Source organism: Paramisgurnus dabryanus, chromosome 6 (assembly GCF_030506205.2).
Source record: "Paramisgurnus dabryanus chromosome 6, PD_genome_1.1, whole genome shotgun sequence".
In the NCBI taxonomy this organism is placed as follows: Eukaryota; Metazoa; Chordata; class Actinopteri; order Cypriniformes; family Cobitidae; genus Paramisgurnus; species Paramisgurnus dabryanus.
Genome location: NC_133342.1, coordinates 31,975,404 through 31,990,485, shown reverse-complemented (window position 1 = coordinate 31,990,485; position 15,082 = coordinate 31,975,404). Strand labels below are relative to the sequence as shown.

At 37.2% G+C, this 15,082-nt stretch overlaps 1 protein-coding gene across 1 annotated transcript in view; it reads left to right on the top strand.

Moving 5' to 3' along the window:
• Positions 1-15,082, top strand: part of pappa2 (pappalysin 2) — a 93,550-nt gene that overhangs the window by 22,171 nt on the left and 56,297 nt on the right. The window contains exons 3-4 of the mRNA XM_065276612.1: positions 5,021-5,169; positions 13,496-13,789. Of these exons, the coding sequence (XP_065132684.1) occupies positions 5,021-5,169; positions 13,496-13,789 (443 nt within the window). The remainder of the gene's footprint in view (positions 1-5,020; positions 5,170-13,495; positions 13,790-15,082) is intronic.

Sequence of the window (15,082 nt, the reverse complement as noted above, 5' to 3'; positions counted from 1 at the left end):
CATCTGAGACGATTCGACTGTGAGATTGGTAGTCGAATCAGGCTTATCCTATCGATGCATCGAATCTTCGACTATTCGGGGTCACCCCTAATAGGGTCTGTTTACTAATGTGAGCTACTGGCATGAGCCGCAGAGCAATCAGAGCAGAGCTCAACATTATTATTCATGATCCTTCCAAATAGGACAAAAATTGATATTTTAATTAAAATTACAAATCTTAGGGTTGTATATGGACATGTAAAAACGTTTATGGATAATGTGTTGCACGGTATACTGTCCATGTCCAGAAAGGTAATAAAAACATCAGTAGGTCAGTTCGAATTTGTTGAAGCATTGAAAATACATGGCCCAAAAAGAACAATGCATTGACGCTGCTGACGTGTTATCTGGTGCGCCCCAGCTTTTTTTGCGCCTGAGCTTTGTTTTCAGTCTGAGGGAGATGCACGCTGTAAGTTTGGAAAAAAAAAAATCGCAAACATGTCTGAGGATAACACATCAGCAGCGTTGTACATCAGCAGCGTCACTGCACGCGGTTCACAACAGACCTGGAAAAGAAGACAATGCTGTCTTCTGATTTTCAATAGAGGTTCAGAAAGCTTTCAGACTAAATCTAAAACATCTTAAACTTTGTTTCCAAAGATGAACAGAGGTCTTACGAGTTTGTAATGACATGAGGGTGAGTCATTAATGACATTATTTTCATTTTTGGGTGAACCATACCTTTAATAAAGTTACATACCTTTTATATTTCTAAGAACATATTAACATATTATTTCAATGCATTTTTTGGCACCTTTAAATAGTTTGAATGTAACTCTACATTCTACACCCTTTTGTCATTTATTATATGTGGATCTTTGAATTTGCAAATTGGTCCCTGCCTCCACTTAAAAGCACCAGATTGGAACATAGATATACAAATACATAGATGCTACATTTGGCATTTTGACACATAACTGTGAAGTCTAGTTTCACACAATGCATAAGTGAGTTGCGCATTTTCAGCACTAATTGCCATTCCATTTCCGTAATGCGTGAATTGTAGTGAGGACACGTATGTCATCGCAACAACATAGTTACGTTTAACTCTTTAACACAGGAGTTTTAAATGCAACATTCATAACGAAAAATGTCTGCAAATTGGTAAGAAGCAGAGATCGGGGAGCATCTCAGTATCTGCGCTGAAGGTCGTTAGCTAAATAAATAGAACGTTATGTGCTTTCCTTACTTGTTACCCACGTGTTACCATCCCCTTGTAGGACAAGAGAGCAAATGTTCAGATGCTACATTTTAGTAGAACCGTTTTAGGGTTTCCTGTTCATTATGTTGTGGAAATAGCTTGTCTTTCGAAACTTTATTTGCTGTTATTTCTATCATATTGTGTTTCTTTCCTGAATATGCAGAAATAGTTTAGTGGTTTGTGTGGATAGTATCATACGTGGTAAATGTTCCTCTCTGTAAAAATAGACAAAATTATATTTTTCTGTGGTATTGTTTGATTAATCTTTTGAATAATCTATTTGAATTGAAATAAGTTCGTCTTTAAACATATTGGGGAAAACTGTCAGTAAGTACCGCTCACAGATATTAGATGTGACACCAGCAGGGTGTATTTATTTATATTAGATTTGAGATTGAGTACAGTTTGGTCAAAAATACTGAACATTTAAGCCAGTAGAAATATCTGTTGCCCTCACTGTAGAAAATATTTGTTGCTTAGTATTGCAAATCTACTGTAAGCCAGTTGCATTGATTTGATTCATAATGGTTTTTTTTTTTTTGTTAAAAACTGATATTCTTAGCCTCTTGTATGATACATTGACAAATCAGAAAAAATCCATTGTCCAGTTGCCTTATTTTTTGCCCAGCTGTTAAATTTATGTTGGGGGGTAATTCTTTTTTATGCATTCTGACTTATATACACAGTTAAGAGTTGTAATCATTATGCTAAACAAATGCAAATGGTCAAAAAAGTTAAGTGTGTGAAGGAGTATTTTGGGGGCAAACTCACGCCTCCTCTTTCCTACAAGTTCGGAAAGTTTTTTCGAACATGGGTACCCATTACCAGGGCTGCACATAACTGTCCTGGTTCTCATAGAAGTGTGATATAGGTCTATATTGTCATGGCTGATTGAGCTTGATCAAGTTAATTTGGATCAATTAAGGTGGTTACATACAAGTTTTTCAATCCAGTTGAGACAACCATCCACTTACCAACAAATAATTTGGTTGCATGTATATATAGCTACATTAACTTGTGTTTCAGGACATACTTGAAATGCAGCATTCCTCAACTTTGTTAAAGCATGTGAATATGAATTGTTAAGTACTTTGATCTTTTTTTTTACTTCATCCTATAGAAGAGATTTAGTGAATTTGAGTACTTAAAAAGATTGGCTCAGCTTTTGCTTATTTTATAAATAAGACATAAAAGGTACTATACTTGGTCTATTCTCACATGGAACATGTCCAAGACACAGTAGGTGGTTCAGCTAATGGGCTAGACCCTTCGGCATGATCCAAAGGGCAATAAGAGACGGACCTCTTCAAACCAATGAGCCAATGATACGAGCTGCAAAGGCTTAGCAGCTATGAAAGCAAAAGAGAAAAATGACATGTGACGTGTTCCAAAAGTAAAAAGAGGTAAACATCACACATCAAAGCACCTCTATGGCGATTTCTCACAGCTGGGAGTGGAATTAAATAGAGGTTCAAGCGCCATAACCATTTTAAACAATTATAACCTCTAATCATTTTAACATAAAGAGATTTTTTATGGCTGTTTTTATTAAAAACACTCATAGAGGTCGAGTGGCAAATTTGAAAACATGTTTAGTACATTAAACTGTGGCATTTTCTATACTAGTTTTCTTTCAACACCTATGAAATGTTCTCAGCCGAAGTGTCTTAAAGCCTCCATGTAGTCACTTAAAACTCATCTTTGAGCATCATAATAGCATAACAAATGTAATTTCTTCATAATTTTAAACAGCCTGAATGTCTGAGTAAACTGTCCAATGATTACATATGTGGCCACAATCCTTAAAGCTTCTGTGTTTTTGATACTATGATTGTGTTTACAGTGCGCGATATAACATCTGTTCATGTTTCCTCCTTCAAAAATACGTAACAAGTTTTGATTTTGTAGCTGGTCCAGTGTGTTGTGATTCGATGACTGACAGCAGGTTAACACACGTTGTCCGTTAAGATTATGCCAGATTGTGGAAGCTGTCCTCAGCAAAAGCCAAACAAAGGGGTTTTCACTCCGGGATGAAAATAACAGTGGGTCTTATTCACTAAGCATGCGTACGCACAAATTTGTTCGTAAAATGTGCGTACAGACGTTTTAACTTACAAATCATGATTCAACAAAAACTTTCATACTAAAATTTCTTCTAAATGTTTGCAAAACAGAAAACAACTTAGACCACATGTACGCAATAATCATGAATAAGGAAAAAGAGCCCTATAATGTATATCTGTATTTAATATTTATATATTTTTTTCTTTGTTCATGATTATTGTGTACGTGTGGTCAAAGTTGTTCTTACGTTTTTGCATACATTTAAAGTGACACTTTGTAGTTTTTCAACCTTCATAATATATTTTCAAGACCCTTGTGCTGCTACATTGACTTAAAATAGGTTGAATTACATGTTCACTATAGCCTGACGGGGTCTGTATCGCTTTTTAAACTTGGGGTTTCGGGTAGTAACCGGAGCACAAAAAAAAATCTGCTTTACAGCATACGTCACTTTCTCCACTTCCTCAAATTCGGACGTGAGAGCGCAACTATCTATTTTCCTGATGTTTTGTCATGGCCGAAGCAGCAACTAAGAAAAAGAAACCCCAGGTTTTGTCGTAGGAGACCGGAAAGAGAAAATGGGAGAGTGACAGTATAAAAAGAAAGATGAGGATCAATTATATTGGGCCAGCGTTCGCTCGCTGGCGTGAACTAAAGAAGGAGGAGGGGTTCCTGACCGATGCTGACTTGGCCCTTATACTTTTGTACTAGTGTTATAATGCTTGCACATATAAGTCCTGTCTGGCGCCCGAATACTCTTTTTTTGCGTGAATTTTACTGGAAGCTACTTGGAGAGTTTAGAGAGAGACTTATATCACGTGACATTGTGGTGTCGTGGTGGCTCTAATCATGGGTTATCCAGGTTCGATTCCCCTTTAGGGCAATATTTTTTAAATATAAACTTTAACCAAGCGACCCCCGTTACAACTGGCTTGTTAACGTGAGCTACGCATTTTTTTTTTGCGTTTGATGAAAATAAAACCCATGAACTTATATTATATGACACATGACATTCTGGAAGGCACACTTTGTGACCTAAAGAGTTGTCTTCTTTTGCCTTTGAGACAGTGCTGCGGCACTTGTGGCCTCTAGGGGCGCTAGACATGAAAAACACATGTCTTGCACCCCCTATTGGCCAAAAAGTTCCATGGTGTGCCTTTAAAATACGTTTTAGTATGAATGTTTTTTTTTTAATCATGAATTGTAAGTTAAAACGTCCATACGCACATTTAACGAACAAATTTGTGCGTACGCATGCTTAGTGAATGAGACCCATTGTCTCATGGAGACATAAACATACTTTACCAATCCAACTCTTCGTATTTTCCATGGAAGCGCAACAAGGTCATGCCTTTTTAAGCGCATCTCTGTAGGTGGAGGATAGTCAAAAATTCTGAATATTGTCATTATGTAACTGGGAAGTAGAGGGCTGTAGTCCAAACCAGCCGTTCTCCGTAGTCCTTGAGAAAGTGAATTCTGTTCGCTTGACATTAAAGTTTGAACTTTATAATTTTGCAGGTATTATTTATTCTCTAACAGCAATATTAAACACTAACTAAAGTTTGAGAAATGGGATCATGAAAAACGACATAAAAAAGTGCACATTACATATTCAAACAATGATCATGTCTTTCAAAGGTGCACACATGAAGCTTTTGTGTCATATATGTTGCTTCAGATTCACACTAGCTTGACTGTGTTTGAACATCTCTGCAGGGCTTACCTGAGCGTGAAGGAACTTAAGGATCTGCTTCACCTGAGCAGTTCAGACACACTTAATGTGTTCTTCGCCAACAATTCAGCACGTGAGGAGCTTGCTGGGGTTGCCACCTGGCCATGGGCCAAAGAAGCCTTAACCCATCAAGGTAAGATTTACACCTAAACATTTTACAGCAAGCATCAAAAATACAATAAAACTACAACAATAGACTTTTCAGGGCATCACATTTCAAGGGGAAGACTTTTTTAAGATGTCAAACAAATCTTTGGTGTCCCCAGAGTACCTATGTGAAGTTTTAGCTCAAAATACCTTATAGATAATTTATTATAGCATGTTAAAATTGACACTTTGTAGGTGTGGTTTTGGGTGGGTCCTTTAAAATGCAAATGAGCTGATCTCTGCACTAAATGGCAGTGATGTGGTTGGATAGTGCAGATTAAGGGGTGGTATTATTATTATAAGATCCCCTTCTGACATCACAAGGTGAGACAGATTTCAATGACCTATTTTTTCACATGCTTGCAAAGAATAGTTTACCAAAACTTAGTTACTGGGTTGTGATTTTTTTCTAGGTTGATAGAAGTCAGATTTTCATGATATATCCCCTTTAATTTTACTGTAAAAGTGTTTGACCCAGCGCTGGGTCAAAATGGGACATACCTAGCTGTTGGGTTAACCCAGGAAATGTTTTTATTTTTCCCAACAATTGCAAAAAACCCAAAATTTTGAGTTTAAACAAACCAGTATAGGTTAAATGACAATCAATGCGTTGGGTTGTCCCTTTTTGACCCATGCTGGGTTGAAAATAACCCATTATACTGCATTTTTTTTTTTTGCATTTTATGTGGTTTTTAATCCTGATGATATTTTGTATTTGTGTACGATTGCATTAGCGTATGAAAAGGCGCACCATCTCTATACAAAAATTGGCAATGATCACTTGTGATAAACTTCATGTTCAATTTTACCACCTGTATTATTGCAGTTGACTGTAGGCCTTTATACAATAATAAGATAAAAAGCAAATTAAAATCTGATATTATATATGTTAAGAAGTTAAAACTTTAAAATACACACAAATTTGTTGTCATATTTTTTTTGTTTTAGACCGTATAGCAGGAAATTGTTTACATGCTTACTATATATTTTTTCTGGCAACCACAGCTGCCAGTTTTTAGGGAATAAACAACAGATGTTTTTACAGTGTATCAGTGTCAGTACGGGTATCAGTGGAGAGTTTCAATATTTAAAACCTCTGATGTTTCCCGTCATCGTATGACTACAACACATGTGCTTGTATAGCTATTGCCATAGATCTTAACTCTGTTAACTTGCCTTTCAGTCACCTTTTAGTCTTTCCTTTGAAAGAAACACATTCTGCTCTCTTCCTCCTTGTTGTCCGTATTTGCCTTTACAAGATTAATGGGCCGTAATGTCGAGTATGAAGGAAACGCTCACGGCATGCATAGATTTCCCTGCATAGATTGCCCCTTAATCATTAGGGCCTTCCACCAGGAGAGAAGAAAAGAATCTCGACAACAACCAAACAAAAACAAAAGAAGGGTATTACCCTGTTGCCATCTTCATCCAACTGCCAGCTGATTTTATAGTATTCATTGATGCTGGTTTTACAGCTTGTTAAAGTGGAATGGCCTCAGTTAAGTCAAGCTCCTTTAAAGATGAGATTTCTTTCAAGCAGGAAGGTTTCTTATATAAGCCTAGCTCCTATTGGTTCAGGTCACACAATCAGCCATTTTGGTCTTGGCTTCTTGGGTTATTGCTTTTGTTAATGAGATCATTTTGTCCAGTGCATAGAATGTGAACTTTTAAACTGATATTAGCACGAGCAATTAATGCTGCTTTGCTTTTGACTAGCTTGAATTCGGTAATGAACATAACAAACTATTTCTTATGTATATATTATATTATATAGCAATACAAGTTCATTATTTTTTATACATTTTTCTAAAAAAGGTATAAAATGATAAACAGATATTAACCTCTAAATTCGATGAGTGTTAAACAGAAAATCCCCTGCTGACATCACAAGGGGAGCCAAATTTCAATTACATATTTTTACAAGCGTTCAAAGAATGGTTTAACAAAACAAATTTACTGGGTTGATTTTTTTTCACATTTTCTAGGTTGATAGAAGCACTGGGGACCCAATTATAGCACTTAAATGTGAAAAAGTCAGATTTTCATGATATGTCCTCTTTAAATGATTCAAGACGACTCCAGAATAATTAAAGCTCAGATGCAAAAACCGCTATACGCCATCTCCGTCAAAATGAGATAATCATATTAATTTAATTCCCCTTAGTGCATATTATGTTCATCAAATACTTTCAATTTAAATCTGCTTAATCCCGGTCATTTAGAAATACGGCTTTGTTGGCCTAAAAACAACGTTGATTTTTCAGCAAAATCCTTAAAGTGGATGTGCACTAATGATGAACGTGAAACTTTAATGCCTTGTGAGTACTTGTACCTGAATGTGGCAGCCACATGCATCCTAGCGCTCGCTAGTGTGTGTAGTTCATAAAAACCTTCAAATTCGGACTTTCATCAATGTTTCTATTTGCATCTTTAGTGATTTTGCAACAGTTACAATAGTTCCATTCACACATATGGGTCCCTATTTTAACGATCTGAAACGCAAGTGTGTAGCGCAAAACGCAAGTGACTTTGTGGGCGGATCTTGGGCGCTGTTGCTATTTTCCCAGTGGGAAATAACTCTTGCGCCAGTCGCAAATCAATAAGGGGTTGGTCTGAAGTAGGTTCATTATTCATAGGTGTGGTTTGGGCGTAACGTCAAATAAACCAATCAGAACGCTATCCAACATTCCCTTTAAACGCAAGGGCGCAAGTTCCATGGCGGGTTGCTATTATTATGACGGATTTACCAGGCGCACGCCAGGAGCGGTTCACAGCCAAGGAGACCGACGTTCTTGTAAGAGCAGTCAAAGACAGAGAAGTTGTTTTGTATGGGGATAGGAGAAATCCGCCCAAATCAGCGTCAGTTAAACAGGCGTGGGAGGAAATAGCCACAATTGTCTCATCATCTGGCATCCCCAGGACGTTGCGCCAAGCGCTACAATGATGTCAGGAGACGGGGGAATCCCAAGCTTGCCAGCATAAATCGGGCACGCCGTGTAACGAGAGGTGGATCTGCCTCTACACAGAACCTGACGCCAGCAGAGGACATCGCTGCGTCCACTCTCACCGCTGAAAGTTTTGAAGGCGGTTTGGGGGCTTTGAGATCGGACCCAAGAAACGCAGGCAGTCCAACCCCAAAATACACTTACAAATCCAGTTCACATACATTAAGGTTTCTTATGAAAACATTTTAATTATTATTTACATAAAATAAACGTAATACAGCCACACAACAAACTTATGAAAATATTTTAATCGTTATTTGCATGATAACTTTTTAACGCCGCCACACAATAAATAAAAACTATCACCACAATGCTCACCACTATGATTTCCCTTATCTCATGTGTTAATATTTTTTATTGTAACAATTTATGATTTGCAAAAATAACTGTTGCATCTGTGTAGATTAGATAAGCAAAGTGTGTGCGCGTTGTGCACGCTATACATTATGGTCAAGTATGCGCCCTTAAAATAGCATAATGAACAACGCGCAGCGGGCCACTGACTTTAGACTAGTTTTTTTTTTTTTGGTCAGTGGCGCAATTGTTTTTTGAAACTGGAAAAAAGCATCAAAGATGGTTTGCGCCGGAACACGCCTCCTTTTTTGCGCTGAACCGCCCAGGGAGCGCAAGTTCATTCCCTAGTTTTCCGACGTGCATTTGTGGAGGGAAAAACCCGCTGTGCGCCAGTGCAAAATACGAATGATACATGCGTCACTGACAAAGTAAATTGCGCTGGGGGCAAGATAGGGCCAACAGTCTTTACTGGTAATTTACTGGTAAATTGCAGTTAACAGGTCATGTGTGAACAGAACCTTTCTGGTAAATCAGCCAATTTACCAAAAAGAGAGGTTGTAAGATTACCAGTAATTTACCGGTAAGGGCTATGTGTGAACAAAAAATATAAATTACCGGCATTTTGAACAGACGACGTCAGACCGCGCTGACAGCTTCGGGCAAATCATAACGTGTTAATACAGATGACGCGTACCCCTGCACTGTTTACCGACGTTTCCACACACACGCTGCTTGAAAGTCGAGCACACCTAAAGTTTACGTCCACATTTCTTCACCAAAGTTGTTTAAAACAGCTTACCATATACGTGCCAAATTGCCGACATCCTTAGCACGCCCTACATGAAGCTTAATGTGCAAACACTATGGTGTTTAAGATGCCGTTTCGGTTTGACGTCGTCTTATGCAATGTTGTTTGGTCACAAGCAACTTCCAACCATCAGCGTTTACCACAGACGTGAAAACAACAAAATACAGACCGAGGATATAAACTCTGTGGATTGTTTACAAATACAACACTGAGCTTGTTGCGCGCCACAGGTAACTTCCGCTTTCTCGCCGAATTTACTGGTATTTTGATACTGATGTGTGAATGATCTCTTACTGGTAAAAGATGGAACGTCACGGCGTGTGTGAACAGCACATTTTTGTATTTACTGGTAAATTCATTCTGGTAAATTCATGGTAATTATGTCTTGTCCAAAGTGGATTGTTTTTAGTAATGGATGTTTTTGCCAAAAATGCTTCCATTCATTTAAAGGGTTTTGCAGCGAAAGTCATTTGTTAAATACAAATTAAACGACTAAAGGGATTTGTGAAAAATGACTAATTACCGTCAAATACTAACTTATGACCTGCAGGGTTTTGCATCTGAACTCTTCAATTGTTATGTTGATTCAACACAAGCTCATTAGGTAAAAGATCTGAACTTAGCTGTCTACCTTTGTCTGTATAAATGGACCATGACAGACCAAGTCTCTTCATTCTTTATTTTAGGGTCAGATTGGGTGTTTTTTTTTAGATTTTTAATGGTAGCATCAGCCAGTGAATTACTGAATGTCTGACTGCACTGTTTGAATTCATTTTCACAGTATGGCTCCATTCTTATTATGCCCATAATCCAGGTCTGCGTTTGATTTACTATCATGTCAGAAAAAGTCTTTAGTTAAAAATAAAAGAAAACCGTGCAAGTTGATCTTTGACCAAAACTACTTTAGAGGATGGTGTGTGTGTAAAGGTTAAAAGGGAGATTAGTTTCTCATAAATTAGCGGGCTATGGTTTATGGCATGGGTTTGGACAACAGCCTGCACTGGTTTAATTCCACATACAATAAATTGCCAGATTTTTAGTGAAAGTACATTAATGTTCTTCACTGTGGAACAAGGTCAGACTGCTTCTCTAAATGGTTTAAATGAAATTAGACCATATGGATTGCTGATTTTGTGGTATAACTGTAATTGTAATTGATCTGTATCTCTCAGGTGTGTCTCCCATACAACATGAGTTTTTTTTTTTCTTATATTAAATCTGATGTATCAAAAGGTCCCGCAGGAAAGAATAACAAATGAGATTTCTTTATTATCTTGGTTGCTGTCCTTAACAGAAATTAGAGTAAATGGACAGCAAATTAAAATTCTTTTTTGTGAACTCTTACCAAAATCTAACAAGTCCATATTGTTGACCTATTCGTAAAAATGTCATAGTCTTTTATTTGTGTAGGTGACAAGGTTATTTAAGATAGGACACTTCGATGCAAGTTGTAAATGTTGAGAAGTGAAAGTCTCTTGATCTATAAAAGAGCAACCTCAGAGCAAAACTTTTCCTGGGTCTACAGATGGCCACATAAACCAAACTCTGTTTTCAATTAGCAAACAATTTGTGGCTGTTAAACCTAAGTAAGAAAATGATGCAAATTGTTTCAAAGGCTATTAACATTGTCTCTTTGCATTTGCTTGTAAACAACTGATATATATATATATTAGGGCTGTGACGATAACCGCGTCACCGCATCACCGCAGTAATGAGATGCCAACCGCGGTGCTGAGTTCATCACCGTCATCACCGCACTTTTTTATATTTTCTTTATTTTGCTGGTGAAAGTTACAGAAGTCATATGGTGTATGATATGAACTATACACAAAAGTCATTGTTAATCATAATTTACTGTCTTCCATCCTGTGTTCAAGGGTTCTAGAGAAAAAACTGCTTTCCGCACAAGGGGGAGGGACAGTGCATTAAACATATATAGGGGTTTATTATGTGCCCATGTCTTATAATTGTTATTTAATTACTTAGTTTCAGTACTTAAATACACACAATAGCCTACTGTCACGGGCGCAATCTTCTTAAACATGAAGCCATTAATTTAAGCGCGTCATGCCCAGGTGCTCTGATATTTATTGCATGCCATGGAACCGTACCAACTCACTCACTGCGCGAATAACAAAATCTCAAGTGCAAGGAAATCTCACAGCCACGCGCATTACATTATTCAGGTGCAAGAAGGTCACCGGGCAGCACGAAATGCGCGTTGGTACTGATAAGAATAGCATAATTATTTAAAACTATAATGGTCAAACATGCCAACTATGAAGGCTAGCGCGGTCGGCTTTAGACCTATATGTCTGACTATCGTAGCGAGGAAATGCCACTATCTAAAATCACATCTTGTGATGATTAACTATCATGTGGCGTTTGTCGGACTTGGGAGCACCAAACATACCTTTAGTAAAGCATAAAACTTCAGCCCGTCAACGACAGTTGGAAATCTCCAAGACTTTTGCGAGAGGAGCAAAGTACCAAAGGGACAGCACAGCAGTCAGGCAGGTGAGGGCTTACTGACCGCGTGACCCGTTAATGCTGTAAACTAATTTCTCCAGCTCGGGATCAAAAAAGTTTTATTATCTTCTTGATTATGTAAATGGACAGCAGTAGCCTAATTTAAAGCATTGATTGGAGTATCCATAAGTTTTGCGCAGTTATTTACGGGATGATGCAATACGTTATTTCGTTTCGTATCTGCTTTGAAAAATTATAATTAAACATATTAACTATAGTAACATGAAATAGTATTTATTTTCGTTTCTTTTGAGTTTAATATGAATTATGGAACAGTTTTTGTCATTGTTTGTAACCCATTTTATTGTGCAATAAATTATTTAACGTTCAACCCGTTGCGTTTGGAGGAGTGCGTTATATCCACGGAGTGTTACCCGAAAAACACTCTAAAAATGTCTAAAGAAATTGGAATCAAGGTTTTGCTTACAAGAAACAATGTTAAGCTCGACATGTTCTTTCTAGTTTTTTTTCAGGTTGCTATTGTATGAAATGTATTGTGCAAAATGGGTTATAAACGATGACAAAAAATTATATAATTATTATATATATTATATATAAAAATATATATATGTATTGCTATATATATATATATATATTATACCTATGGAAATAAATATTATTTTATGTTGTTATTGCTAATATAATTTGTTGTTTTAATAATAAATAAGAAGACGTTTCCGATGCTTTGCAGGGGTGGGGGGTTGTGCTTTTGGGCTTTGGGGGTTACTGTTGTGCGGTTAACCGCATAACCGCATTATTTTTTTTATGCTTCACCGCGGTGAGAAAATATCCTAACCGTCACAGCCCTAATATATATATATATATATATATATATATATATATATATATATATATATATATATATATATATATATATATATATATATATAGGTTACACTTTATTTTAAGGCGTCACTGTTACATTGTAATTATATATTTAAGTATATATATAAACTCACCTAAAACCTAAAGGATTATTAGGAACACCATACTAAACTGTGTTTGACCCCCTTTTCCCCTTCAGAACTGCATGTTGTTGCTTCACAAATGCTTTGCTGCATACCTCAGTTGTAACAAGTGGTTATTTCAGTCACAGTTGCTCTTCTATCAGCTTGAATCAGTTGTCCCATCCACCTCTGACCTCTAGCATCAATAGGCATTTTCGCCCACAGGATTGTCGCATTCTGGATGTTTTTCCCTTTTCACACCATTCTTTGTAAAACCTAGAAATTGTTGTGCAAGAAAATCCCAGTAACTGAGCAGATTGTGAAATACTCAACCGGACCGTCTGGCACCGACAACCATGCCACGCTCAAAATTGCTTAAATCACTTTTTTTCCCATTCTGACATTCAGTTTGGAGTTCAGGAGATTGTCTTGACTAGGACCACACCCCTAAATGCATTGAAGCAACTGCCATGTGATTGGTTGATTAGATAATTGCATTAATGAGAAATTGAACAGCTGTTACAAATAATCCTTTAGGTGAGTGTATATGAATAGTACACCCTGTTTTGTATTATTTTAGAATAAATCAACTTCATACTTACAGACAACTGATTATTGGGAGCAAAGTAAAACTTCAAACCATCAAACTGTACACATCAATGGTTTTTAATATCAAAGGTTATATTGTTAAATCAACAGTAGAGACCTCAATTTGTTTTCAAATTTCAGGTGGAATGATACTTAATCCCTCCTACTTCGGCACAAATGGACATAACAACACCATGATCCATGAGATGGGTCATGTTTTGGGCCTTTACCATGTTTTCAAGGGCGTGAGTGAACGCGAGTCATGTGACGATCCTTGTCAGGAGACCACCGCGTCCATGGAGACGGGGGATCTGTGTGCTGATACAGCCCCCACACCGAAGTCCAAGGCTTGCCATGATCCTGATCCAGTCAATGACACATGTGGAATTACGCAATACAAAAATACACCTTACAACAACTACATGAGTTACACAGGTAGGCTTCATCATTTTAATGATGATTAATCTATAAGTGTATCTGTAGCGCAATTTCTGAGCGAGCATTGTATTAACAATTAATGCAGAGGTCATGAGGTTGATCCCTAGACCACACATACTGATATATACCAGTTACAAAATGTGAAACAGCTTCACTTTAAAAAGTCACTGTTTAAAGGTGCAATGTGTAACTTTTAAAAAGATCTCTTGACAGAAATGCAATATAATATACACAACTATATTATCAGTGGTGTATAAAGACCTTACAAAATAAACTGTATTGTTTTTATTATCTTAGAATGAGCCATTTTTATCGACATACAATGGGGGTCTCCTTACATGGAAGTTGCCGTCATGTTTCTATAGATGCCCTAAATAGACAAACTGTTTAACAGAGGATGTTTCGTCACTATGTTTGTCCTGTGGCGGCTACCATATGCATTTTATAATTGAGGGGTGAGCTCTTGGTTGCAATTCGCAATTTCACCGCTAAATGCTGCTAAAAAGCTCACATTACACCTTTAACTCGTTCACCGCCAGCGTTTTTAAAAAAAGTTGCCAGCCAGCGCCAGCGTTTTTCATGATTTTCACCAAAGTTTAATGCCTTCCAGAAAATGTTCTTCTTTAAATATATAAACATACAATATACCAAATGAAAGAACAGACCCTCTGCTTTCAAACAAAAAAAACCCGTTTCATCCTACCTTTAGTTGTTCTTTTGCAATCAGCTTTGGAAAATGGGTAGGTTTTTGCAAAAACACCATATTTTGAGCAAAAAGCAGAGATAATTCCATTTTTATGACGGACTTTTCATAGAGATCCCATTCAGAGCGTTCTTTAAAACAGACACGGACATGCAGCAGCTTGCCATAGGGCAATACTTCCGGTTTTAAAAAGTTGCCACCTGGTGGATAATAGCGGTATTGCGGAAAGACGGAAAATCTCGTCATTGGCGGGGAAGCGTTTTCTCTTTATTGACGAGATATCTCGTCAATGGCGGGGAAAGAGTTAAATAATTAATTTTTCCTAAAAAATACATTTTAGAAAAAACTTGTAATTATTGTGCAAAAAATGAAAAATATTTGGACTGAGATCTTTTATGGTGCGTTCACACCAGACGCGAATAGGCGACAAGCGCAAGTGATTTACATGTTAAGTCAATGCAAAGACGCGAATAGGCATCCTGCAGCGCGGATGGCGCGTTGAGTTCAAAAATCTGAACTTTCGCATCGCTACACGAGACATCTACGTACTTGTACAGGAATTAGAAGGATCTTGTTTGGAAGAAAGT